The following is a 19,712-nucleotide window of genomic DNA, read 5'->3' on the forward strand; positions in this document are numbered from 1 at the left end:
AAAAAAAAAAACCCAGGACAATAGGCCAGGTGTGGTAGCTCATGCCTGTATTCAAGCACTCCAGGAGGCCAAGGCAGGTGGATTGCCTGAGCTCATAGGTTCAAGACCAGCCTGAGCAAAAGCAAGATCCCGTCTCTAAAAATAACTGGGTGGGGCAGCACCTATGGCACAGTGAGTAGGGCGCTGGCCCCATATACCAAGGGTGGTGGGTTCAAAACCAGCCCCTGAGGAACTGCAAACAAACAAATAAAAATAGTCAGGCGTTGTGGTGGGCACCTGTAGTCCCAGCTACTTGGGAGGCTGAGGCAAGAGAGTTGCTTTAGCCCAAGAGTTTGAGGCTGCTGTGAGCTATGACATCAAGGCACTCTACCAAGGGCAACAAAGTGAGACTCTGTCTCAGAACAGAAACAAAAACAAAACAAAAAGCAGAACAACAGTGGCTCCCAAAGTGGAGGTCCCAGTTCAATATCATCTCTGGGAAACTGACATGCAAATTCCTGGGTCCCACCCCTGGCTGAATCAGAACTTCTGGTGAGGCCCAGGAATTGCATCTTAATAAGCCCTTCAGGGCATTCTGATGCCTGCCCAGGTTTGGGAATCCCTGACAACCAACTTTATTTTTTCGTTATGTGTTCCTTTGGAATTTTGTTTAAAAGTCCTTCTTGGCCCCTAGTTTCTTTCCTCTAATCAACTTTGTGCTTTACTTCTCAGATCTTTATCTACCCAGAGAAAAGAGTTCAGTAGAACTGAGATAATGAAAACATTCACTATCTGTACTGTCCAGTCAGTAGCCACTGATCACGTGTGGCAATTGAACATGTGAAATGTGGTAAGTGCAACTGAGGGAGTGTATGCTTAGTTTTAGTTCACTTTAAAATCAAATAGGTGGATTTCTTGACCTCAGGAGTTCAAGACAAGCCTGAGTAAGAGTGAGACCCCATCTCTACTAAAAATAGAAAAAAATAGTGAGGTGTTGTGGCAGGCAGCTGTTATCCCAGCTACTTGGGAGGCTGAGGCAGGGGGACCACTTGAGCCCGAGTTTGAGGTTGCTGTGAACTATGTTACTACAGCACTCTACAGAGGTTGACCAAATAAAATTGTCTCAAAAAAAAAAATCAAATATCCACATGTGACTAGTTAGTACTGCACTGGACAGCAGAGATCCAGGCTTCCCTTTTGTTGTAGTTTTAGGTAGGGACATAGTTTTACTCTCCATGAGCGCATTTATTAAACAATCTCTTCCCCTTTACTGATCCGTGGGGGCCATCCTTATCATGTACAAAGCTCCTGCATACATCAGGGCCTGCTTCTGGGCTCTCTGTTCTGTCTCTAAATCAGAATTTTCAGGGTGACGCCCAGCAAGTGTAATGAGCAGCAGCGTAGAGAATCACGACTGCATAGTAATAGTGTGTAGTTAGTTATACACAGCCGCCCAGAATAGACTCCGTTTCCCAACCTCATTTCTTGGTGTGGCTACGTGACTAAGCTCTGGGCAGTGATATATGGGGAAACTTCTGGGTCAAGTCCTTGAAAGGGAGGGCCCTCCTCTTCCCCTTCTGATGGTAATGAGTCATCTTACATAGGGAGAGGCATTGGTCCCAAGATGAAGAAACAAGAAGGAAGGACCCCAGGATCCTAATTCTCACACATCTCAGCCGACTCTCAGGGGCTCCCAAACCTGAGCAGGCGAGGGAGTGCCCTGAACGGCTTGTTAAAATGCAGATTGCTGCAGTGTAATCTGGTTTCTTGTACCCTCAATGAATCCCCAACAATTAAAAAAAATGCAGATTGCTAGGCCCCACCAGAGTTTCTGATTCAACCAAGGATGGGGCCCAGGAATTTGCATGTCATGTTCCACTGATGATGCTGGACTGGGACCTCCACTTTGGAAGCCACTGTGGTCCTGTTTAAATCACTCATGTTGGGTCTCTGTAAACACACCTCTCTTTGGCCAGCAGGCTAACAGGGGGGTCTATGCTGCATACTGGAAGAATAAGAGCTATCTCGGGATACACATTAAATACACAAACACTAAGGAAAGCTGATTAGCCAAAAATGGACCCATGCATTCTTTCTGTGATATCTGACACCACAGATAAGCAAAAAAAGTCCTCACAAAATCAGCATGTGGCCTGTGGCTGCAGGTTGCACAGCCAGTCCATCCCTGACTCTCCCTCCTGGCCTTGTAGGTGTGACCAGCACCCACAGCACTTCCTGTCTGGCTGAGTTGACATTCATTCTCGCGGAGTGCCATGTCTGGCCAATTAAATGTGGATAAAGTGAGTCCTCCAGTGCCACACAGCTACTGTGTGGCCCACACTTGCCCTCCTAAATGTTCCCCTCTGTTCTGCTCAAGCTGAAGCCTGAAAAACTGTCTTGTAGACTACTCCCTGGCCAGAAGGTCAGTGAGACAACAGGGCAGGAAGCTGAAGAAGCCATTCTGCTCTGGCCAAGCAGAAACAAGCCTGGCTTCCTTAAGCCATACAGGTGGCAGTGACTTCCTGCCTTTAATGATATCAGGGTACCTGGTTTTTAACCAGTCACCTATATTAAATCTGCCCCTCCTACATTCAAAACAATTAGAGGGGTCTGTTTCCCTGAACTACCATTGACTGTTCCATGAGATCCCCTTCTGCACAGGCAACAGTGGCAGCAGCAGCACTGGGGAGGAACAGCGCCTCCAGCAGCAGCTCCCACTGTGCCACCCAAAGCCACCTCTTCAAACTGCACTGAAGGTGCCCAAACCAGCAGAGCCACTGTGGGGACAGATTGGACCGACCAGGGCAGGTAGCTTTCTACCTCCAAGCCTGGGGAGCGGGCACCTCCTAGAGCTGTCCTCAGCGTCCCATGGGACCCACTGAAGCCAGTGGCTCCCTTCCATTATTTGGTTTTGGAGTCTTATCATACCAGTTCCCTAAAATGAACGGGGAGCCATCTTCTACTTCTCCATACCTGCTCCTGTTTGGTAGATCCCCTTTGCAAGCATTCTGAGCCTCAAGTTTTTATTTTTATTTTTATTTTTACAGTTTTTGACCGGGGCTGGGTTTGAACCCACCACCTCTGGCATATGGGGCCAGTGCTCTACTCCTTTGAGCCACAGGCGCCACCCGAGCCTGAAGCTTTTTATTTGGTGTGTGTGTGCGTGGGGTGTCATCTTGGTCATGTTTTCTGTATCTTCTTCTGCCAACTCTGCATTTCTCTCCAGTAACGTACCTGCTTCACCCAGGCCTCACACATTCCTACAGAGCAAGTGCTGCCTGCACTGTCCTGTTTGAATCTGTGATGATCTATCTAGGTCATGTATGCACTTGGCACAGGCCCTGCCACAGAAGCAGTGCCCAGACCCCTAGGGAAGGTCAGGACCTGCGGAAGGGGGTCCTGGGACAGGGCAGGAGGCCCAGGCTAATGAATCTCCACCCTCACCATTTGCTTCCCATCAGCACCACCAGGCTGAGGTCTCTGCCAGCAATGCCAGGCAGCCCTGAAGGTGGAGCTAGCTCTTCATTCTCTCACCCACACCCCCAGGAGGTGGCACTGCTTCTGTCCACCTCTTAGGATACAGGAGCAGATGCAGGAAGTGAAGCCCAGCAGGGCCTGAGTGGCAGGACATGCCCAGAATGCAAAAGTGCTGTTGTCACCTCCATGTCAGCCAGATTCCTTCTCCCATCACTGGCCCCACCAGGCTCAGCTCCCAGGCACTGGGGCCAGGGGTAGCTCTGAGCGGGCAGCTCAAGGTCAACCAGACTTAGTTAATCCCCCTCCCCTGGAAAGGCCATCTGCCCACTGACCAATTTGCCAAACAGCCAATTTACTAACTTAATTGTTCAAGGTCAGTTCACACTCCCTAAACACACTCAAGACGACCTTTAAAGTTTCCAGGAAATCACAGATTTGGTAAACTGGTCACCATGGCAAGCTAGCAGCTTCTGGGGTAGAGGCCAATCCTGTGGCTACCCTACCACCCACACCAGTCCCATCCTGCCTTTGGGGTCACCTGGGGCAGCCAGGCCTCTCTCCTGACTCCAGACCTCTCTGCAAATTCCCACCCAAGATGGCCAGCCAGGGGTCCCCACATACCACACACATGAAACAAGACAATCTTTTAATTGTAAAACTAACTTCAGGGATGGGTGGGGCGGCGCTGACCGTGCAGGAACCTGATTCTTCAGGCAGTGGTTCTGTCTCCGGTGCACTGCGCAGGACAGGGACCATCTGTCCCCAGGTTGGGGTGGGGGTTCGAGTGTTATAAAATGACAATATAAATAGACTTCTAGAAAAGAGGAGGCTGTCCAGGTGCAGTAGTCATTTGCTGCAGAGGCTAGGGGTAGGTGGAAGCCCCGACCCCTGTCTCCCATCCAGAGAGGTGTGCAGGGCTACAGGAAAAGGCCACTCTTCGGACATTCATGATCAACCCCCGCAATGGCTCAGGGGGAGAGAGGGCTGGGTATCAGGCAAGGTGTCAGAAACACACACTTGCAGGCCAGAGGACAGAGTAACCGGACCTTCAGCGTGCACACACACGCACACACACACACACACACACCTCTTTCATAGTGTTGTCTCCACCCTTGGCAACCCCCACTGCAGGTTTCCAGTGATGGAAGGGCCTCCTGTCCTTCCCGGAGATAGAAGAACATAGGGGAGGGCCTGGGATCCTCACTTACTCCCATAAGTCACTGTGATTTTTTAAGTCATAAAATCAAACCAGAGTTCAGTAGTGGGGTCCCTTACACCCACTCCCAGTAAAGAGGGTGGTGCCATACGGAGTGTCTCCTGGGCCTGGAAGAGTGGGGGCTGCCCCCCTACTGGCCTCGGAGGGCTGGGGTAACCCAAGGGGCTCTTTGGTTCAGGGGCAGGCGCTGAGCCTCATCTGGTGCGGTTCTGGCGCATGAGGGGTACGATGCTGGCAGGCGGCCCTGCCTTGGCCAGGAATGGGTGCTTCAGCAGCTCTGCTGCGGTGGCCCTCTGTGTAGGGTCGCGCACCAGCAGGCGGTCCAGGAAGCCCTTCAGGGATGGTGACACCTGTGGGAAGGGTGGGGTAGGGTCATGGGGAGAAATTCCCTGGCACTGGGTCAGATATCAGATCATGGCTCACCTGCTGTGGGGCTGAGATTTTCTTCTCCTCTGAATGGGCTGAGGACACCAACTGCCCAGGGAGGGGGCATAGAGAGCATGGGTGTCTAAAGTTTGACCCCAGGGACAATGACAAACTCAAAAGTCCCCTGGATTTCATTTCTTTCCCATTTTCGTGTTTTGGCAAGGAGTTGGCAGCAGCTGGGCCCTGGGGGAAACAACCCCTTTCCCACCAGGCGTGTTCTCCACCTCTAACTGCCCAGATCTATCTGAGGCAGGGCAGGGCCAGGATTTGGGTACAAGTGTGTGCTCTGCCAGGCCAACCTAAGAACAGGGCACCCAAGGGCATTACTGTTTCTGTCGTTCAGTCCCCACATAAGTCTGTTTGCAGACAAGACCTGGGGTGGGGCAGCCCAGCACACAGTATGCACCATCCCTGGACAACTGAGGTGACAATGTCATCCATACCCCTCACCCTCCCTGGTGCCCGCACCTGCCTGCTAGAGCACTGCCTCCAGACTGGCAGGGGCCTACCTTGTGCAGGTTCTTTAGTCGAGGTGGCAGGTTGTCCCGAATCATCTTCATGGCTTTGAGAGGTGGCTCATTGAAGTAAGGCGGCTCCCCATCCACCATCTCGATCACCATTACTCCCAGTGACCAGATGTCTACCTGGTGTGAGAGGAGGGACAGCAGGACTGAGCAGTGGAAGGACGGCCAGTCCTGGAGGAAACTCAGGGAGAAGTGCCCCCTTGTTCTGCTCTTGACTCTGGTTCCTGGTGTCCCTGGCCCTGGAATACCCTCCAGGACAGCCAGCTAGACCCCACACATTCCTCCTGGGAGCCCTTGAAAACTGTTGTCAACTGCCCACCTCACTCCTGGCAAAGCTGGCTTCCTCTGGTGAGACCCCTGCCCTCCTTGTCAGTCCATGGTGGTGGGTGCCTGACCCAGGTTGCCTCTGCAGCATGGCTGGGACACAATGATCAGCTAAGGAACAGGCACATGACCCAAGGTGAGCTGATCGGAGTCAACTCGGGACTTCAGCCAAAATATCCAGCGAAGTGGTGGAGGTGGGGGAGCTCAGACAGGGAGATGCTTCCCAGAGTGACCAGGGGCTGTCTTTCCCCCCACAAGGGGACAGCCTGCCTGAGTAGAATGCTGAGAAAATTGGGGCTGGGGAGGAAAAGGGACATGGATGACTGTGCCTGAAGCCTGTCCACCCCCAATGTCACTGTTCCATTGGAGTTGTGTCTTTGACCCTCATAGGCAATCCTCACTGAGCTGTCCTCTCAGATTCTTTCTTCTTTTTTTTTTAATTGAATGGTAACTATGTACATTAATGCACTTCTGGGGTAGAGTGTGGGGTCTTCACATCCTCTCAGATTCTTAACATCAGCCTTCCTCCCCAGTGTGACTTCATCTTAGCCTGAGGTCACTCCTGATGTACTCCCCAGAGCACCTTTCTCATGGCCAGGGGTCAAGTCTTATTGACCAACTGGTGGAAGAATCCTTAGGCCCATGGGCCACAGCTCGCAGGTCTCAGAGTAGGAGGCAAGTGAAGCAGGCAACAGGGATGGGTGGGGACTGCCACCAGGGCAAAGGCACCACCTTGTTGCCCCTCAGCACTGCTGACTGCTGCCAAGTAGGAGTTTGGTCTCCATGTGGCCAGATCTTCTGGTTTTCCAAAAGAAGAAATTCTGTGTGTGAGCTCTCATTTTAAAATGTTTACAAGAGCATCTCCAAAGGACAGGTGTAGTGGCTCCTACCTATAATCCTAGTACTCTGGGAGGCCGAGGCAGGAGGATTGCCTGATCTCTACTAAAAATAGAAAAACCAGCCAGGCATTATGGCAGGAGCATATAGTCCCAGCTACTTGGGAGGCTGAGGCAAGAGGATTGCTGTGAGCTGTGATGCTATGGCACTCTAGCTAGCCAGAGTGACAGAGTGAGACTCCGTCCCCCCCAATAAATAAATAAATAAAATAAAAATAGGACCGCACCTGTGGTTCAAAGGATTAGGCCCCATCCCCCGGCCCCATATGCCGGAGATGGCGGGCTCAAACCCAGCCCCAGCCAAAAACTGCAAAAAGAAAAAAAAAAAATTTAAAGCATCTTTAGGCTGTACCAGCCAGAAGTCTGTGGCCTCTGCACCAGGCTGTCGGGCAGGGCCTATGGCTACTTCTGCTCAGTATTTTATCCCTCCTCCCAATCATGTGGCCTGGCCCAGAACTAGTAATCAGTAATGAATTAATAAATGCATGTGTGAAACTGTCCCTGGCAACCCACTCCCCAAACTGAGCCGTGCATCACCCCACCCCAGCTGCTCTGGGGTATAAGTATGAACCTGTGCCGACAGTGGGACAACCAGGCCACCTCTGGGCTCACCTCTGGCCCATACGGAAGCCGGGAGATGAGCTCTGGGGCCATCCAGTAAGGCGTGCCGACCAGTGACTTTCTCCGTGGCACCTCCTTGCTCACCTGGGCACAGAACCCGAAGTCTGACAGCTTTACCTAGGGCAGGATAGAGGTGCCAGGGTCAGAGATGCTGGCATGCAGAAGTGCAAGCAGAGCACCTATTAATTCCTTGGGTTTAGATACGATGTACAACATAGAGGTAAGATCTGGGCTCTGGAGCCAGACCACCGGAGGGCTCTACCACCTTGCAGGGGCCCTCAGGCATGTCATCTCCCCTAAGGTCACATCATCTGCCCTCCTGGCAGACACTAAACAGGTACCCTTCAGTTCTTGGGGGGAGTGGCCTGAGTGCTGTAGAGACCAAAGGATCTGAAAGCCTGTGCCCTGGCTGGACCCTGGTTCCCTGGAGGCTACAGGTCTTCAATTTACAGGTGGAAGAAGATGCTCCCTGCCCCAGGGCATATGAACCAAGCAGGTCCCCAGAACCAAGGATTTTCACCTTTTTGAACTGTAAGTTCTTTTTCAGACTCTTGAGGATGTCTATGGGTTTTCCCCAGAAAAACACCCACATGGTGAGCATACAATTCCAGGTGGCTCACATATGTTGCCCCAAACACATCTGTAGACATCCTTTGATTTTCACGGACACTCAGTGAAACAAAGCTCTCCTAATTTGCCTTGACTGACTTCTGGGGCTTAACTTTCCCTGGAGGAAGGGGCAGAACTCCCATCTTCTTCAAGAATTTCATGAAAAGTCAAGAGCCGTCTCACAAAAAATCAAGTCTCCCTTGGATGATAAATGCAAGCTCTGGGCAATGAAAGGCTCACCCATGGCCCCAGATTCAGAACCTCAGTCCAAAATATGAGCAAAGACCAGTGCCCACAGCCTACCCTGGGTGCTTCGCCGGGAGTTGGCTTTCAGGGGAAGAGGAAGCATGTGGCCAGGGCTGTGGCTGTCTGCCCAAACCTGTCCCCTCTGGCCCAGGGCTGCATTACAGTTCCTAGAATCTTATGCTGATGGCAGAAACTCCCCTACCAGCCTGTCCCATCCCACTGCAGCCTGCTCCCTCCCACTACTGACCCTTGACTATTCTGTGAGGAACAGATAAACTTACTGTTCCTCTAGCCACTGAACTGGGGAGCAGAGCCTGTCCACCCTAACACAGGCATTGCGGCCACCCGCCTCCTCACCCTGCCATCGTGGGTCAGCAGGATGGAGTCACTCTTGATGTCCCGGTGGATGACGCCCTGGGCGTGGAGCACAGACAAGGCCTGCAGCACAGCCAGGCACACGGCAGCAATCTGCTCCTCGTTCATCCTGTGCAGGATGAGGGTAAGCTCTGGGCAGACAGGACCCCCAGGGTCTGAAGACATAACCAACCCCAGGGGATAGAGCTGCTGGCTCTGAGCAGACAAGGCCCACCCTAAGTGGTGGAGAGGAAATTCAGCCCTGCAACAGGAGAGGTCCTGCCTTCCCTTTGTGGAGGAGCCAGCTATCCCGCAGTACCTGGTGTGGGTGACGATGTCAGTAAGGGCACCTCCTTCCAGGAACTCCATCACCACCCAGAGCTCGTCCCCCACCAGGTAGCTGTTATACATCTCCACCACGTTCTCATGCTGGTAGTCCCGCATGATCACCACCTGGACAGGAGGTCAGGTAAGCACCAGCCCCACCTCCACACCGCCATAGATACCCTGCCTCCCTCTGCAGCCTGTCTGGCTCCTCCTCTCACTTCTGTTTCTCTGGGTCACCTGGACTGCCCATTCCACTGCCAAAGCCAAGCAGAGTTGGAAGCCAGCTTGAGGCCTGCTACCACCCTTCTGGGGATATACCCCACCCCATGGACACACCCATCTCTGATCAATCCTAGGCTGGTCTCTGAGTGGCCCTGAGGAGCAGGCTGGTGTTGGCCAAGGGAGGAGGGAGGAGTGTCTGAGCACAGGGTTGAGACAAGGACAAGCAAGTCAAAGTTAGATGAAAAGGTGTGCCTGTGGGGGAGGATGAGGGACTCTGTATTAGGAGTTCATGGTGCTGTTGGAGCACCGTAATTCAGCAGGGGGATAGGTAAGGGTGCGTTTGGTAAAGCGCTGAGAGGAGGGATAGGGAAGCAGTGGCCGGTGCCTAGATAACCCCCAGGCCTGATATCCTCCCGGAGCTCCTGCATCAGTGTGGGAGTGGGCTGCTTAAACACAGATGCCTCTTGGGGAAGGAGCTAGGAGTCTGTCTTTGTAATAAGTTCCCTGGCAAAGAGCTAGGAGTCTGTCTTTGTAATAAGTTCCCTGGCAAAGAGGCCACCTACAGCCAAAGCTGCAAGTTGGATAAAACCAAGTGCCTAGAAGGACACCAGACCAAGAAGCACCTGACATGGTGGTCACGGATGCCAGGAAGGGCCCTTTGGCTGCTGTGTGCAGAGTGCCAAGGGGACACCCAAAAGGGCAGGCTGGGGCAAGAACCCTGAGCAAGAGAGAAGGACTGCAGAGGAGCAGTGGAAAGAGTGCACTGTCTCAGGGCTGACAGGTGGGAGCACAGGAGACAGGGAACCTGAGGAGGAGCAGGCATGGAGACACTCTCCTGGAGGCTAGTTGAGACTTGATGGGTGGGAAGGGCCTGAAGGGTGCTGGGAGTGAGGATCAGTAGGCCAAGGGACCCTGTGTTTGGGGCTCAGGGGAAGGGGCACGGGTGGAGGTACTGTTAGGACAGAGGCAGGAACCTTCAGCTCAGGACAGAGGAGACGGCCTAGGCAGAGTGTAAGGAGGAAGGAAAGGAGAAGGACCAAACCCCACCTTAGGTTCTCCCCTTTTTGTTCCCCCTCACCCCTTCCAGACCTGGCCCAGAATTAAAGAGCACAGCCGGAAAGGTGGAGGCAAGGCTGAGGGGCCATGCCCAACCACTACCCACCCACCTCGTTGAAGAGCAGCTCTCGTCTCTGCTGCTTGCGCAGGTCCATCTTCTTGACGGCCACCAGCTTGCCTGAGCTTCGCACAGTGGCAATGCAGACGATGCCCGTAGAGCCCTCGCCAATCTTGATGAAGTTGTCCAGGTAGGAGCGAGGGTCACCTGGGTCCACTACCAGCTGCAGGGCAGCCCGGAACTGCTCATGGGACACTCGCTGTGGTTCTCGCTGTGGTGAGCGGGGACCGGGAGGCCCAGGGGCAGCAGGGGTGGTGGGGGTATGGGCTGGAGGGGCCAGCTGAGGTTCAGAGGCATGGGGACCCAGCACCCCAGAGCCAGGGGGGCCACGAATGCGGGTGGGAGGCCGGGAGGACTGGGGGACAGCCAGGCCCCCTGCTGATGGCCCATTAGGGGCCATGTCTCGAGGCTCTCCCTGAAAGAGAAAAGAGACAACTGTCGGTGGTAGGGCCCCAGGGGCCAGCTCTGCTCACTGAGCAAGAGAGGCCCAGCTATGGGACAGACACATGGGTGGTCAGGATGAGAAACACAGGGGGCAGGGGCTGGGAGGTGGGAACAAGGGAAGTGACTGGGAGGGGACAGTGGGAGGTCCTGGGGGGGGTGGGTTACCTGGGCACCCCGGGATGGGTGGTCCGTATCGGCCCGAGGGTACGTGTTAAAGGGCCGGCCAGCTGCCAGTTTTGCCCCACTGGCCAGACCAGCAGGCTGGGGGGTGCCAACATCAGGCCCAGAGAGGGGGCGTTTGTCCCGGGAGGGCTCTTGGGGCCCCCCTGAGCCCTCCCTGGAAGACTTGGGCCTCTTCTCTGGCCCCACCCGCCGCCTGTCACCACTGCTGCCACCAGCCTCATTGCGACCAGTGATCTGGCCTCGGCTGCCCGCCTTTCCTGGGCCCCCTCGGGCCATGGTGGCCTGCTCCTCTGGCATCCCATTTTCCTGGCAGGCACGGGTGGGTGGTGGTGGGCTGTCTCTCCTCAAAGAGTTGGAGCGTGTCACCGACATGTTCTCAAACTCGTCCAGCAGCAGCGTGAGGGCCCCATCCTTGGCACCTTTGCTGCCCCGCACGATGGTCTGGGGTCCAGGGCAATGGCAGGGTGGGGGCCAGGCAAGGAGCAGGGGGACACAGGACGTGCATCCAACACACAAGGACAGGACAGGACAACACACACAGAAGACAAGACAGAGACGGAATGAAGAGATGCCATGGGTGATGAGGGGATAGGCAGCAGGGGCGGAGCTCTACCCATGGAGGACTTAGCCGCAAGAGGGGACATGAAGGAATAATCTCCATGGTCCCCCCCAGTCTGGTGGCACCTCTGGACAGTGTCCCCCTTGTTTTCCTCCTGCTTCCCAGACTGAGGGGAGAGTCCCGCCCTGTGGGGTGGGCAGGAGGGAGGGCAGAAGCCAACTCGCCCATAATCAGCTCTGGAGAGCTGTAGATGACAGGATGCTAGTCCAGGGCAACGCCTGGCACTTCCTCCTCTGCAGGCTGCCAGGGTCATTAACCCTCAAACCACACTCTCTCCTTCCCTGAAGGCCAAGGGTGGGATACACGTAGAGTCAGAAAGGTCTGGGCTTAAAGTAGAGGGCATGAGGGTCCTGGGAACCAAGGGGCAAATGCATTGGAGACTGGGCTGAGTGCCAAATGCATCCTGAATCCACCTCGTCCTCACCCTCCACAACTGCCGCCCTATCTCCCTCAACCCTCAAGTACCTACTCCACCCCCCAACTCAGCTCCATGCACACAGGTCTCCTTGCTGCTCCTCTGACACACCAGGCATGCTGCCACCTTGGGGCCTTCACACTGGCAGTTCCCTTTGCTAGGAACACCTTCCTCCAGGTTCCCATGGCCTCCTCCCTCCCCTCTTTCAGATCTTTGCTCAAAATTCAGCTTCACAGTGAGGCTTCTGGTGGTCAGTCTAAAATGCCAACCCTACCCTTCCCAGGCCCCATCCCAGCTCTCTCTTCTCTCTAAAGCACTTGTCACCAGCTGACATAAAGCACATGTGTATCTGTCCATTGCTGGGTCTACCCAGTGGAATGTTCCTGAGGTTGGCAACTGGTTTTCCTGTTTCTGATTCTGCTACATCTCAACACTCAGACCACCATGTGGCACATAGGAGGTGCTCAATGACATTTGCTGAACCAGGGAGGGAGGTGGAGCATTCCACACTGGGCAGAGGCCACAGCAATAGGAGCCCTGCTCCATGGTTATCACTGCTGGCAGGAAGGGACATGAGCCTAGGACTACTACATGTCCAGAAGCCAGAGGACTTCCTCTAATGTATAGAAAACTGATCCCATAAAATTCATCCACAGGCCATAGGCCTCTCCTGTGGGCAGCCCCAGGAAGGCAAGGCAGACACATGGCCAGACTTTGGCATCAGAACAAGTGGTCAAGAAGACTCTGGGAGGACTGGGGAGATTCCCAGCCAAGAGCTGCAAATACAAGTACCCCCAAGGCCCCAGGACAGGGGCTCTTTGTTTGAATTAAGCCAACATGCCTCTTCTTCCTGGTGGACACAGACACAGGCAGGCCCAGCATCCTGAGCCAGGCAGGGGCTATGGCCCAGTGTGGACATAAACTTCACACAAGTGGCCATGGAGCCAGGTGAGGCATGGAACTAGGGTGGGTTGGGCAGGGCCTGTGGGCCAAGAAGAGCCAGTGCCCCACCTAGATAGCAGCTTCCAACAGCTCTGGCTAGTTTATCACAAGAAGCCAAAAAAGAGAGATTCAGATGTGAAGCCTCTTGCTTTTTAAAGTAGTGGCAAAGAAAAAGAATTTCAAAGCACCCTGTGTGGGCCACACAAACACCTCAGTGGACTGCCAGATGGAGGCTCTGCACTTGCGCCTATGGCCTACTTGCTGACCTCAGTCCTCCTCACCAGGCAGGAGAGGAGAGGAGGTGAGTCAGTGGTAGGTTTGCCCCCAGGCACTGTGCCCACCAGGCACACCCATCTCCACTCCTTTGGAACAAGCCTGGCAGCGTTCTCCCTGGCCTGCAGCCCTTCCTGGTCCCCACTGCCCTTGGGGCAAAGTCCGCACTCCAAAGCTGGCTTCCCAAGGCCCAGCCTGGGCTCTGCTACCAGGCCAGCCTCACTGCAGGCCATGTCTAGACACCAGAACCACAACTCATAATTTCATATGGAGACAGAATGGGGAGTTAAAAGCATGAGCCTTGGAAATAGATCTCTGTTCATATCTCTACCCTGCCGTTTTGCTCACAATGGCAGAAAACCCAAACGAAAACTCTCAGTGTTTCCCAGGAACATTTCTCCACTAACGGCGGTGTCCCATTCACCTCAATTCTTATTCCTCATTGGCCCTCAGGGCTTGTGGTACAGGTGCCCCAAACTCTGAGAAGCTTGTCTGGACCCCTGGTCTGGGTCAGTCGCCCCATCCACGCCCTGATCACCTGGTGCTGTCACTGTCTAGGAATGGTCTGTGCTGCTCACTGCCACAGGTGTTCTGGAAGGACTCAAAGACAGGTGTGGGGACAGGAGCATGGAGCTCCAGGAGAAAGCAGGACTGGAGGCCGGTGTAGGGAGAATCAGAGGGGCCTGTGGGGGGAAGGGTGGGTCAAAGGCCACCACCAGGCCCAGGATTAGGGTGTCTCTGTTAAGATCAGTGAGGAGGAGGAGGAGGTGTGGAGGTGTAGGCTGCAGAGTCAAGTGTGGGGTTAAGGGCTGGGGCCCCCTGGGGTGTCAGCATGGCAGGTGTCGGTATACCTTAGGGGCCCCAGGCTGGATGGAGGTGATGCAGGCAGGGTCAATTAGGGGCTTGGGCCGGCGAGCTGACTCCTCGATCAGGCTCTGCCACTGGCGGGGCAGCCCTGTGAACTTCTGCTCATTCTGGTCAAAGCCCGTGTGCACACGGTGCTCAAAGTTGGATGGTGCTGAGATCTCCACCCGCTTCTTCTTCTTCCCAAACATGGTGCTGGGATCTCAGCACCACGCAGGCTCAGACTTGGGCTCCTACCAGGCCTGTGGGAGAGAGGCACCAACAGGGTTAAGTGTCAGGTGATTTGAACCTGCCCATTTCTCTCCCTCTTCTGCCCATGCCCTGGGCCCATCCCTCCCTGTATCCCACCTAGAATGGGAGACGACAGCCTCCTCCAGGGTCTCTGTCTTAGCACCCCCGATGTGTGCCTTACATGTAGCCAGAGGGGGCCTGTGGACATCCACATGAGGTCACATCTCTCCTCTGCTCAGAACATTTCTCTGCCTGAATGCTCTTCCCTGGGGTCAACATGTGGCTCCCTCTCACCCCCACTTCCTCTCTCAGAGACCTCAGCAAATCCTTTTCTGACCACCCTGAGGAAATGGCTCCAGGCCCCACTACCCTCTACACGTCACCTTTCCAGCACAAGGAAGCTGTGAAAATTCTGCCGTTCATTCTGTGTTTGCTGGTTCTGTGTCCACACCCACTACTAGAATGTCAGCACCACAGGCCAGGTCTCATCTGCCCAGTCCCTCTGTGTCTCACCTCACATCTGGCCTGTGTCCTCAGTGAATGGTACCCAGTGGCTTGGCCACAAGCACCCCAGCTAACCCAGGCCTGAGTCTGGGCTTAGAACACCATGCACTTCGGTTACTAACTCAGCAGATGGTGTCTGAGACTTGCCATAGCAGGACACCCAAACACCCTCACTATGACACTCCTTTATCATTAGGATGGGGCACTTAGAACAGAATAAATGCTGAAGGGGCAACATGCTGATAGTGGTGTCCCACAGGGAGCCCAGAGATGTGATGTGAAGGCCAGAGAGCAATCTCTCTGCCCGGTACTACCTGTGACTTTGAGCAAGTGACTCAACCTCTCTGTGCCATGGATCAACCTCTACAGGGCTGCTATGACGAAAAGTAAGTAAATACCAGCCACATGTGGCCCCTAGGTTCACAGAGACCTGATTAGATGCTGGTGGGGCTAGAACTGCCCTCAGGCAGGTGACGTCTTCTCTCAGGTCTCCAGGTTACTCATCTGTAAACGGGAGAAGACATCTATTCACTTATTCATTCATTCAGTCAATCATAATTCACCCAACAGTGAATTCACCACAGTCTCTTCTGTGCCCAGCAATGTGGGGACAGCAGTGACCAAGATAGCCTCTGACCTCGTGGAGTGCTCATGTGGGTCAAACAGACCTGCCCACATGGTGAGAACCTAGAGTGGTTGGGGCTGGAGAGTGCCAGACCCCACTGGAGGGAATGAGGAGAAAGGTGCTAGGGGGATTTCTATCTGTTCCCAGCTGGCTCCCCAGCCCAGTAGGTCTTGTGGACCTAGGGAGAGAAAAGATGTTCCCAGTGTGCCTGGGACCATGTGGTCACTCCAGCACCTGCTTCTCAGGCTCCCTTCCTCTGGGAGCAGCTCAGGAAGATGAGGCTACCACCCTGGTGGAGGTAGAACTATGAATGTGGAGCTTTCCAGGGGAACCGGTTTGGCAGTAGGAGACCAGTGGGAGGTGGGTGGGGACCCAACAGCCAACCCGTCCCAACCAGTCCCAACAGGCCAGCAGGTGGTCAGAGCCAGGGCTCCCCCAGCGGACCCCAGGTTCCCCACTTGCTCTGGGGCCTGCCTGAGTCCCTGGGTGAGAGATGGGATAGCCCAGGTCAGGAAAGAGCCCGCTTTGCCTCTGCCGCAACCACTCCTCAACCCAGGTGCTGAAACCAAACACTAACCACCCCCTCCCTTCTAGCCTCTCCGCCCTGACCTACTCCCTGTTCCCCGTCTCCCCAGGTTCTTTGTAAATTCCAGCTCCTGGAATGGCAGTCCCCCACCTCCCTACTCTCCCCTACTCTGTTACTCCAGATCTGTGCCCTATGTCCCATGGCCTCACTGTCTTCCCAGATGTCCCCCCATTTGGCCTGACACCCAGACCCCCTTCTCTCTTTGAACTCTTTGCCCAGCCCATCCAGCTCCCTCTTCCCACCACCTGGGGGCGCTAGGCAGCTCCCGAGCCCTTAGCAGGAACAGAATCAGCCATGTGACCCCTCACTAACCCAAGAGAGGGAAGAACAGATTCTGCTCAGGATCAAGATGGGTGAGGACAGCAGGAGGCAGCCTGGACAATGGGGTAGTTAACTAGCTAGCAGAGGGAGCTGTCCTGTGGCATCTGTCCTCCATAGTTCAGAGCCCCCACTGATAAGCACCCTCAAAACACCTCTCACCCTGCAGCCCTGTGTGACCCTGCAGGGGACCGGATATTTGCCTAGGGCCACCCCTTCCCTCTGGGCACAGCATGGAGGGCAGGACAAACAGAGGAACTGGGCATGTTTATAATGACCAGGCAGGAGCCCCACCCTGGCTCTAGCAGGCAACTCTAAACCCTGTGGCTCCCCCACAAGGCCCTCCTGCCCAACCATAAGCTCTGGGTTCATGGAGGCCAGAGCCAGGGCGAGGCCTGGCAGGGAAGGAGAGGAGCTGCCACACAAAGAATGAGGGTCCCAGACCAGTTCAGAGCCTAGGAGGCAGACACTCCAGGCCTCAAAACCCCAGCACAGCTACTATACACTGCACAACCTCACTTCCTATATCTGTCACGTGGGAGCAATCCAACCCAGGCCAGGGACCTCAATACACGCCCTGGGCAAGCCACTCTGCTGCTGTATGCCTCAGTTTCCTCCTGGAGTTTTTAAAAGGAGTCAGAAGACAAGGCACTGAGGGCCTCAGTCAGCACACGGCTCCCTACTACCTGCCTGTCCCCCACGAAGAGTCTCTGCTGTACTAGAATGTCTCTGCTCCAATCTTGTCACCCTCTATGTCCCTTTCTCTGCTTTATCTTTGCTCATTGCACTTACCACATCCACAGTGATGTCTCTGCTTCTCCCCCTAGAATGCCAGCTCTCTAAGGACAGAGACTATCATCGTCCTGTTCCCTGCCACACCCCAGAGCCTGTGTGCCAACTCAGAGCAGGGACCTGATGAACATTTGGTGAACAAACTAATTCATCTGGACCCGCTATAGTACACCACTGCTCAGAACCTCAGACAAGGCCCTGGCAGCATGTGGTAAACATTTTTGGAGAAATATCTGGAACCCAGAGGCAGAGGGTGAGCCAGTAACATGAAAGAGCTGGATGGAGAAGGATTAAGTGTAGCCCCCCACTACTACCTGGGGTGTAGACACCTGTGTCCAATGTTTTATCCTAAAAATTCAGGTACAATTTACATCCTACTCTAAGATGTTTATTTCAATTTTAACAAGCTGTGAATTCTTTAATATGTGGGACAGGAAGTATCCAACCTAGCCTATTAAAAGCTTCAAAAATTTTCCAGTCACCCCTGTAACCCTCTTGTTCTACCCTCTGACCCTTTATGAAAAGAAGATGGTACCACCACCCCCAGCCCAGGTAATCACCCCAGGTGCAAGAGACCCCCTGTGTGACAAAGCTGGCTGGGTTGTGTGTGCTCATAGATGCATGTAAAAATCCTTACCTCCTATCCCCTACCCTACCTGGCTCAGAATAAAGCTGCCACCCCTGGTATGGAGGGAGCTGACCCAGCTGGAACCCAGGGGTCCAGGGAAGAACAGAGGATATGGCCAGAGTCACAGCCATCCTCTTTCATGTTCAACAAAATGAAGCCCTAATCAGGAAGGGGAGGGAGCAGAAGTGCTCATGGTCCCAGCCTGTACTCAAGGCCTCCACCACTGGTGCCCACTCACTCCTCTGCTAGTCTTTACCTACAACCGGTATGAAGGCCCCTCTGTGCCTCAGTTTACCCTCACTTTCTGGGTTTGCGGTCTGATGATGGAAGGGAGTATGGCTTACTGTACGGGGACCACAGCAGGTTCCTCACCACCCCCTACGTACCCTGCCTCCATGCCCTTGCTTACCCTACTATCCTGCATGGCTCCTACTCTCTCCTATCCCACTCTGAGCTTGGTTCCTCTGGGGAATCCTCAGGCTCTGGGGCTGACACATCCCTCAGCCCCCTCCTGAGAAAACACCAATCTATCACAAATGATCCCATCATACCCGCCATGTACCCCTCCACTCATCAGTATCTACCGAGAGCCTCCAGCCGTGGAAAAAACAGCCAGAAACAGCGCTCGCTGCCTGGTAGAAGGAGAGAAGGAGACTATCAATACAGGAGATCCAATAGCGCAGATGATAAATGCTGTGAGGAGAAGAAAGCTGGGACAAGGAGGGTGCTGAGCGCAAGGGGAGCTGGAGTTTCCAATAAAGCAGTCAGGCTGCACTTGCTGAGACATGGACATTTGAGCAGGGAGGGATCTGAAGATGGAGGGGAGAAGGAGCTTCATGGGTAACTAGAACACCTAGGGCAAATTGACATGTTTGGTCAAGGAGCAGTGGAGGCTGAGGGCTACAGCAGGCAGTGAGGGGTCTCATGGAGATGGGAGGTGACAAGGCAGAGTGTGTGGGGCCTGGTGGCCACAGTGAGGGCTTGCTCCTTCTCCAAGTGAGATGGGGCCACAGTAGGGTTCTGAGCAGAGGGGGGGATGTCACCTGACCAGATGTTCACAGGCCCCTTCTGGCTGGGAGCAGTCCATGGGGGCAGGACATTAGGAAGGAGGAAGCTGTGACAGTCTGTGGGAAACAAGTGGACAGGACCATGTGGGGGCTGCACAGAGGGCTGCAGAGGGGGCTGCTCTGGGCAGATACTTGGCATGCTATAAAGGTCGTAGGGGGCAGGACCTGCTGAGGACTGAAGCATGCTCTATCCTGGCACACCCTGGCGCCCACTCCCTTCCCTCCAGACCCCTCACCATCACTAGAGTTATTTCTGTCTATTTCTGTCTTCACTGCTAAGTAAGTGGCTTGTGCAGGTAGGGACCAGGCTCTGGTGGCTGTGGCTGTATCCCCATGCCTACAGTAGAGTGTGGCCACATAGGGAGCCCCATTTGTGCCTGCTGACTAGCCCAGGCCTGTGCCAGGCACACAGAACAGGCCACACACAGTCCCCAGAATAGTTCTGAGTGGTTGAAGAGTCCCTTCCTGTTTCCCAAACCAGGAAAATGAGGCTCAGAGAGGGCAAGTCCCTGCCCAGGGCCACCCAGCACCAGGTCATAAAAGTATCCACCTTGTCCTACAGAGAAGGCCTGTTCACACCATGCAGACTCCTGCTTCTTCCCGCCAGGCTGAAGAGAAGAGAGAAGGACTCAGAGGATATGAACAGGGTGGAGACTACTCCACTGACAATGACCAGAGACACCAGAAAAGCTGCCCTGGTTAGGAGGCAATTTGAAGAAATGCTAAACAAGTGAATTCACAAAATACTCCAAGTGCTCCTTGGCTCACAAACCTCAAATGCTGTGATTTAACAAGGCTCTCTCTGCTTGGCTGGGCGCTGCCAACC

General features: G+C 54.4%; 1 protein-coding gene across 3 annotated transcripts in view; it reads right to left on the bottom strand.

Moving 5' to 3' along the window:
• Window positions 1-4,087: 4,087 nt before the first annotated feature.
• Window positions 4,088-19,712, bottom strand: part of PAK4 (p21 (RAC1) activated kinase 4) — a 50,850-nt gene continuing 35,225 nt past the window's right edge. For 2 of the 3 annotated variants that reach the window (XM_023508250.1, XM_023508251.1), the window contains exons 2-10: window positions 15,301-15,374; window positions 14,123-14,377; window positions 11,005-11,463; window positions 10,388-10,810; window positions 8,992-9,125; window positions 8,676-8,802; window positions 7,455-7,580; window positions 5,608-5,742; window positions 4,088-5,022 (exon numbers count right to left, since the gene is read on the bottom strand). In XM_023508250.1, the coding sequence (XP_023364018.1) occupies window positions 4,867-5,022; window positions 5,608-5,742; window positions 7,455-7,580; window positions 8,676-8,802; window positions 8,992-9,125; window positions 10,388-10,810; window positions 11,005-11,463; window positions 14,123-14,326 (1,764 nt within the window). In that variant the 5' untranslated portion in view covers window positions 14,327-14,377; window positions 15,301-15,374 and the 3' untranslated portion in view covers window positions 4,088-4,866. Of the gene's footprint in view, window positions 5,023-5,607; window positions 5,743-7,454; window positions 7,581-8,675; window positions 8,803-8,991; window positions 9,126-10,387; window positions 10,811-11,004; window positions 11,464-14,122; window positions 14,430-15,300; window positions 15,375-19,712 lie in introns of those variants that run through there. The other variant, XM_012812950.2, reaches the window with a different exon arrangement.

This window comes from Otolemur garnettii, unplaced genomic scaffold (assembly GCF_000181295.1).
Source record: "Otolemur garnettii isolate 467f Iridium unplaced genomic scaffold, OtoGar3 scaffold00233, whole genome shotgun sequence".
Taxonomy (NCBI): Eukaryota; Metazoa; Chordata; class Mammalia; order Primates; family Galagidae; genus Otolemur; species Otolemur garnettii.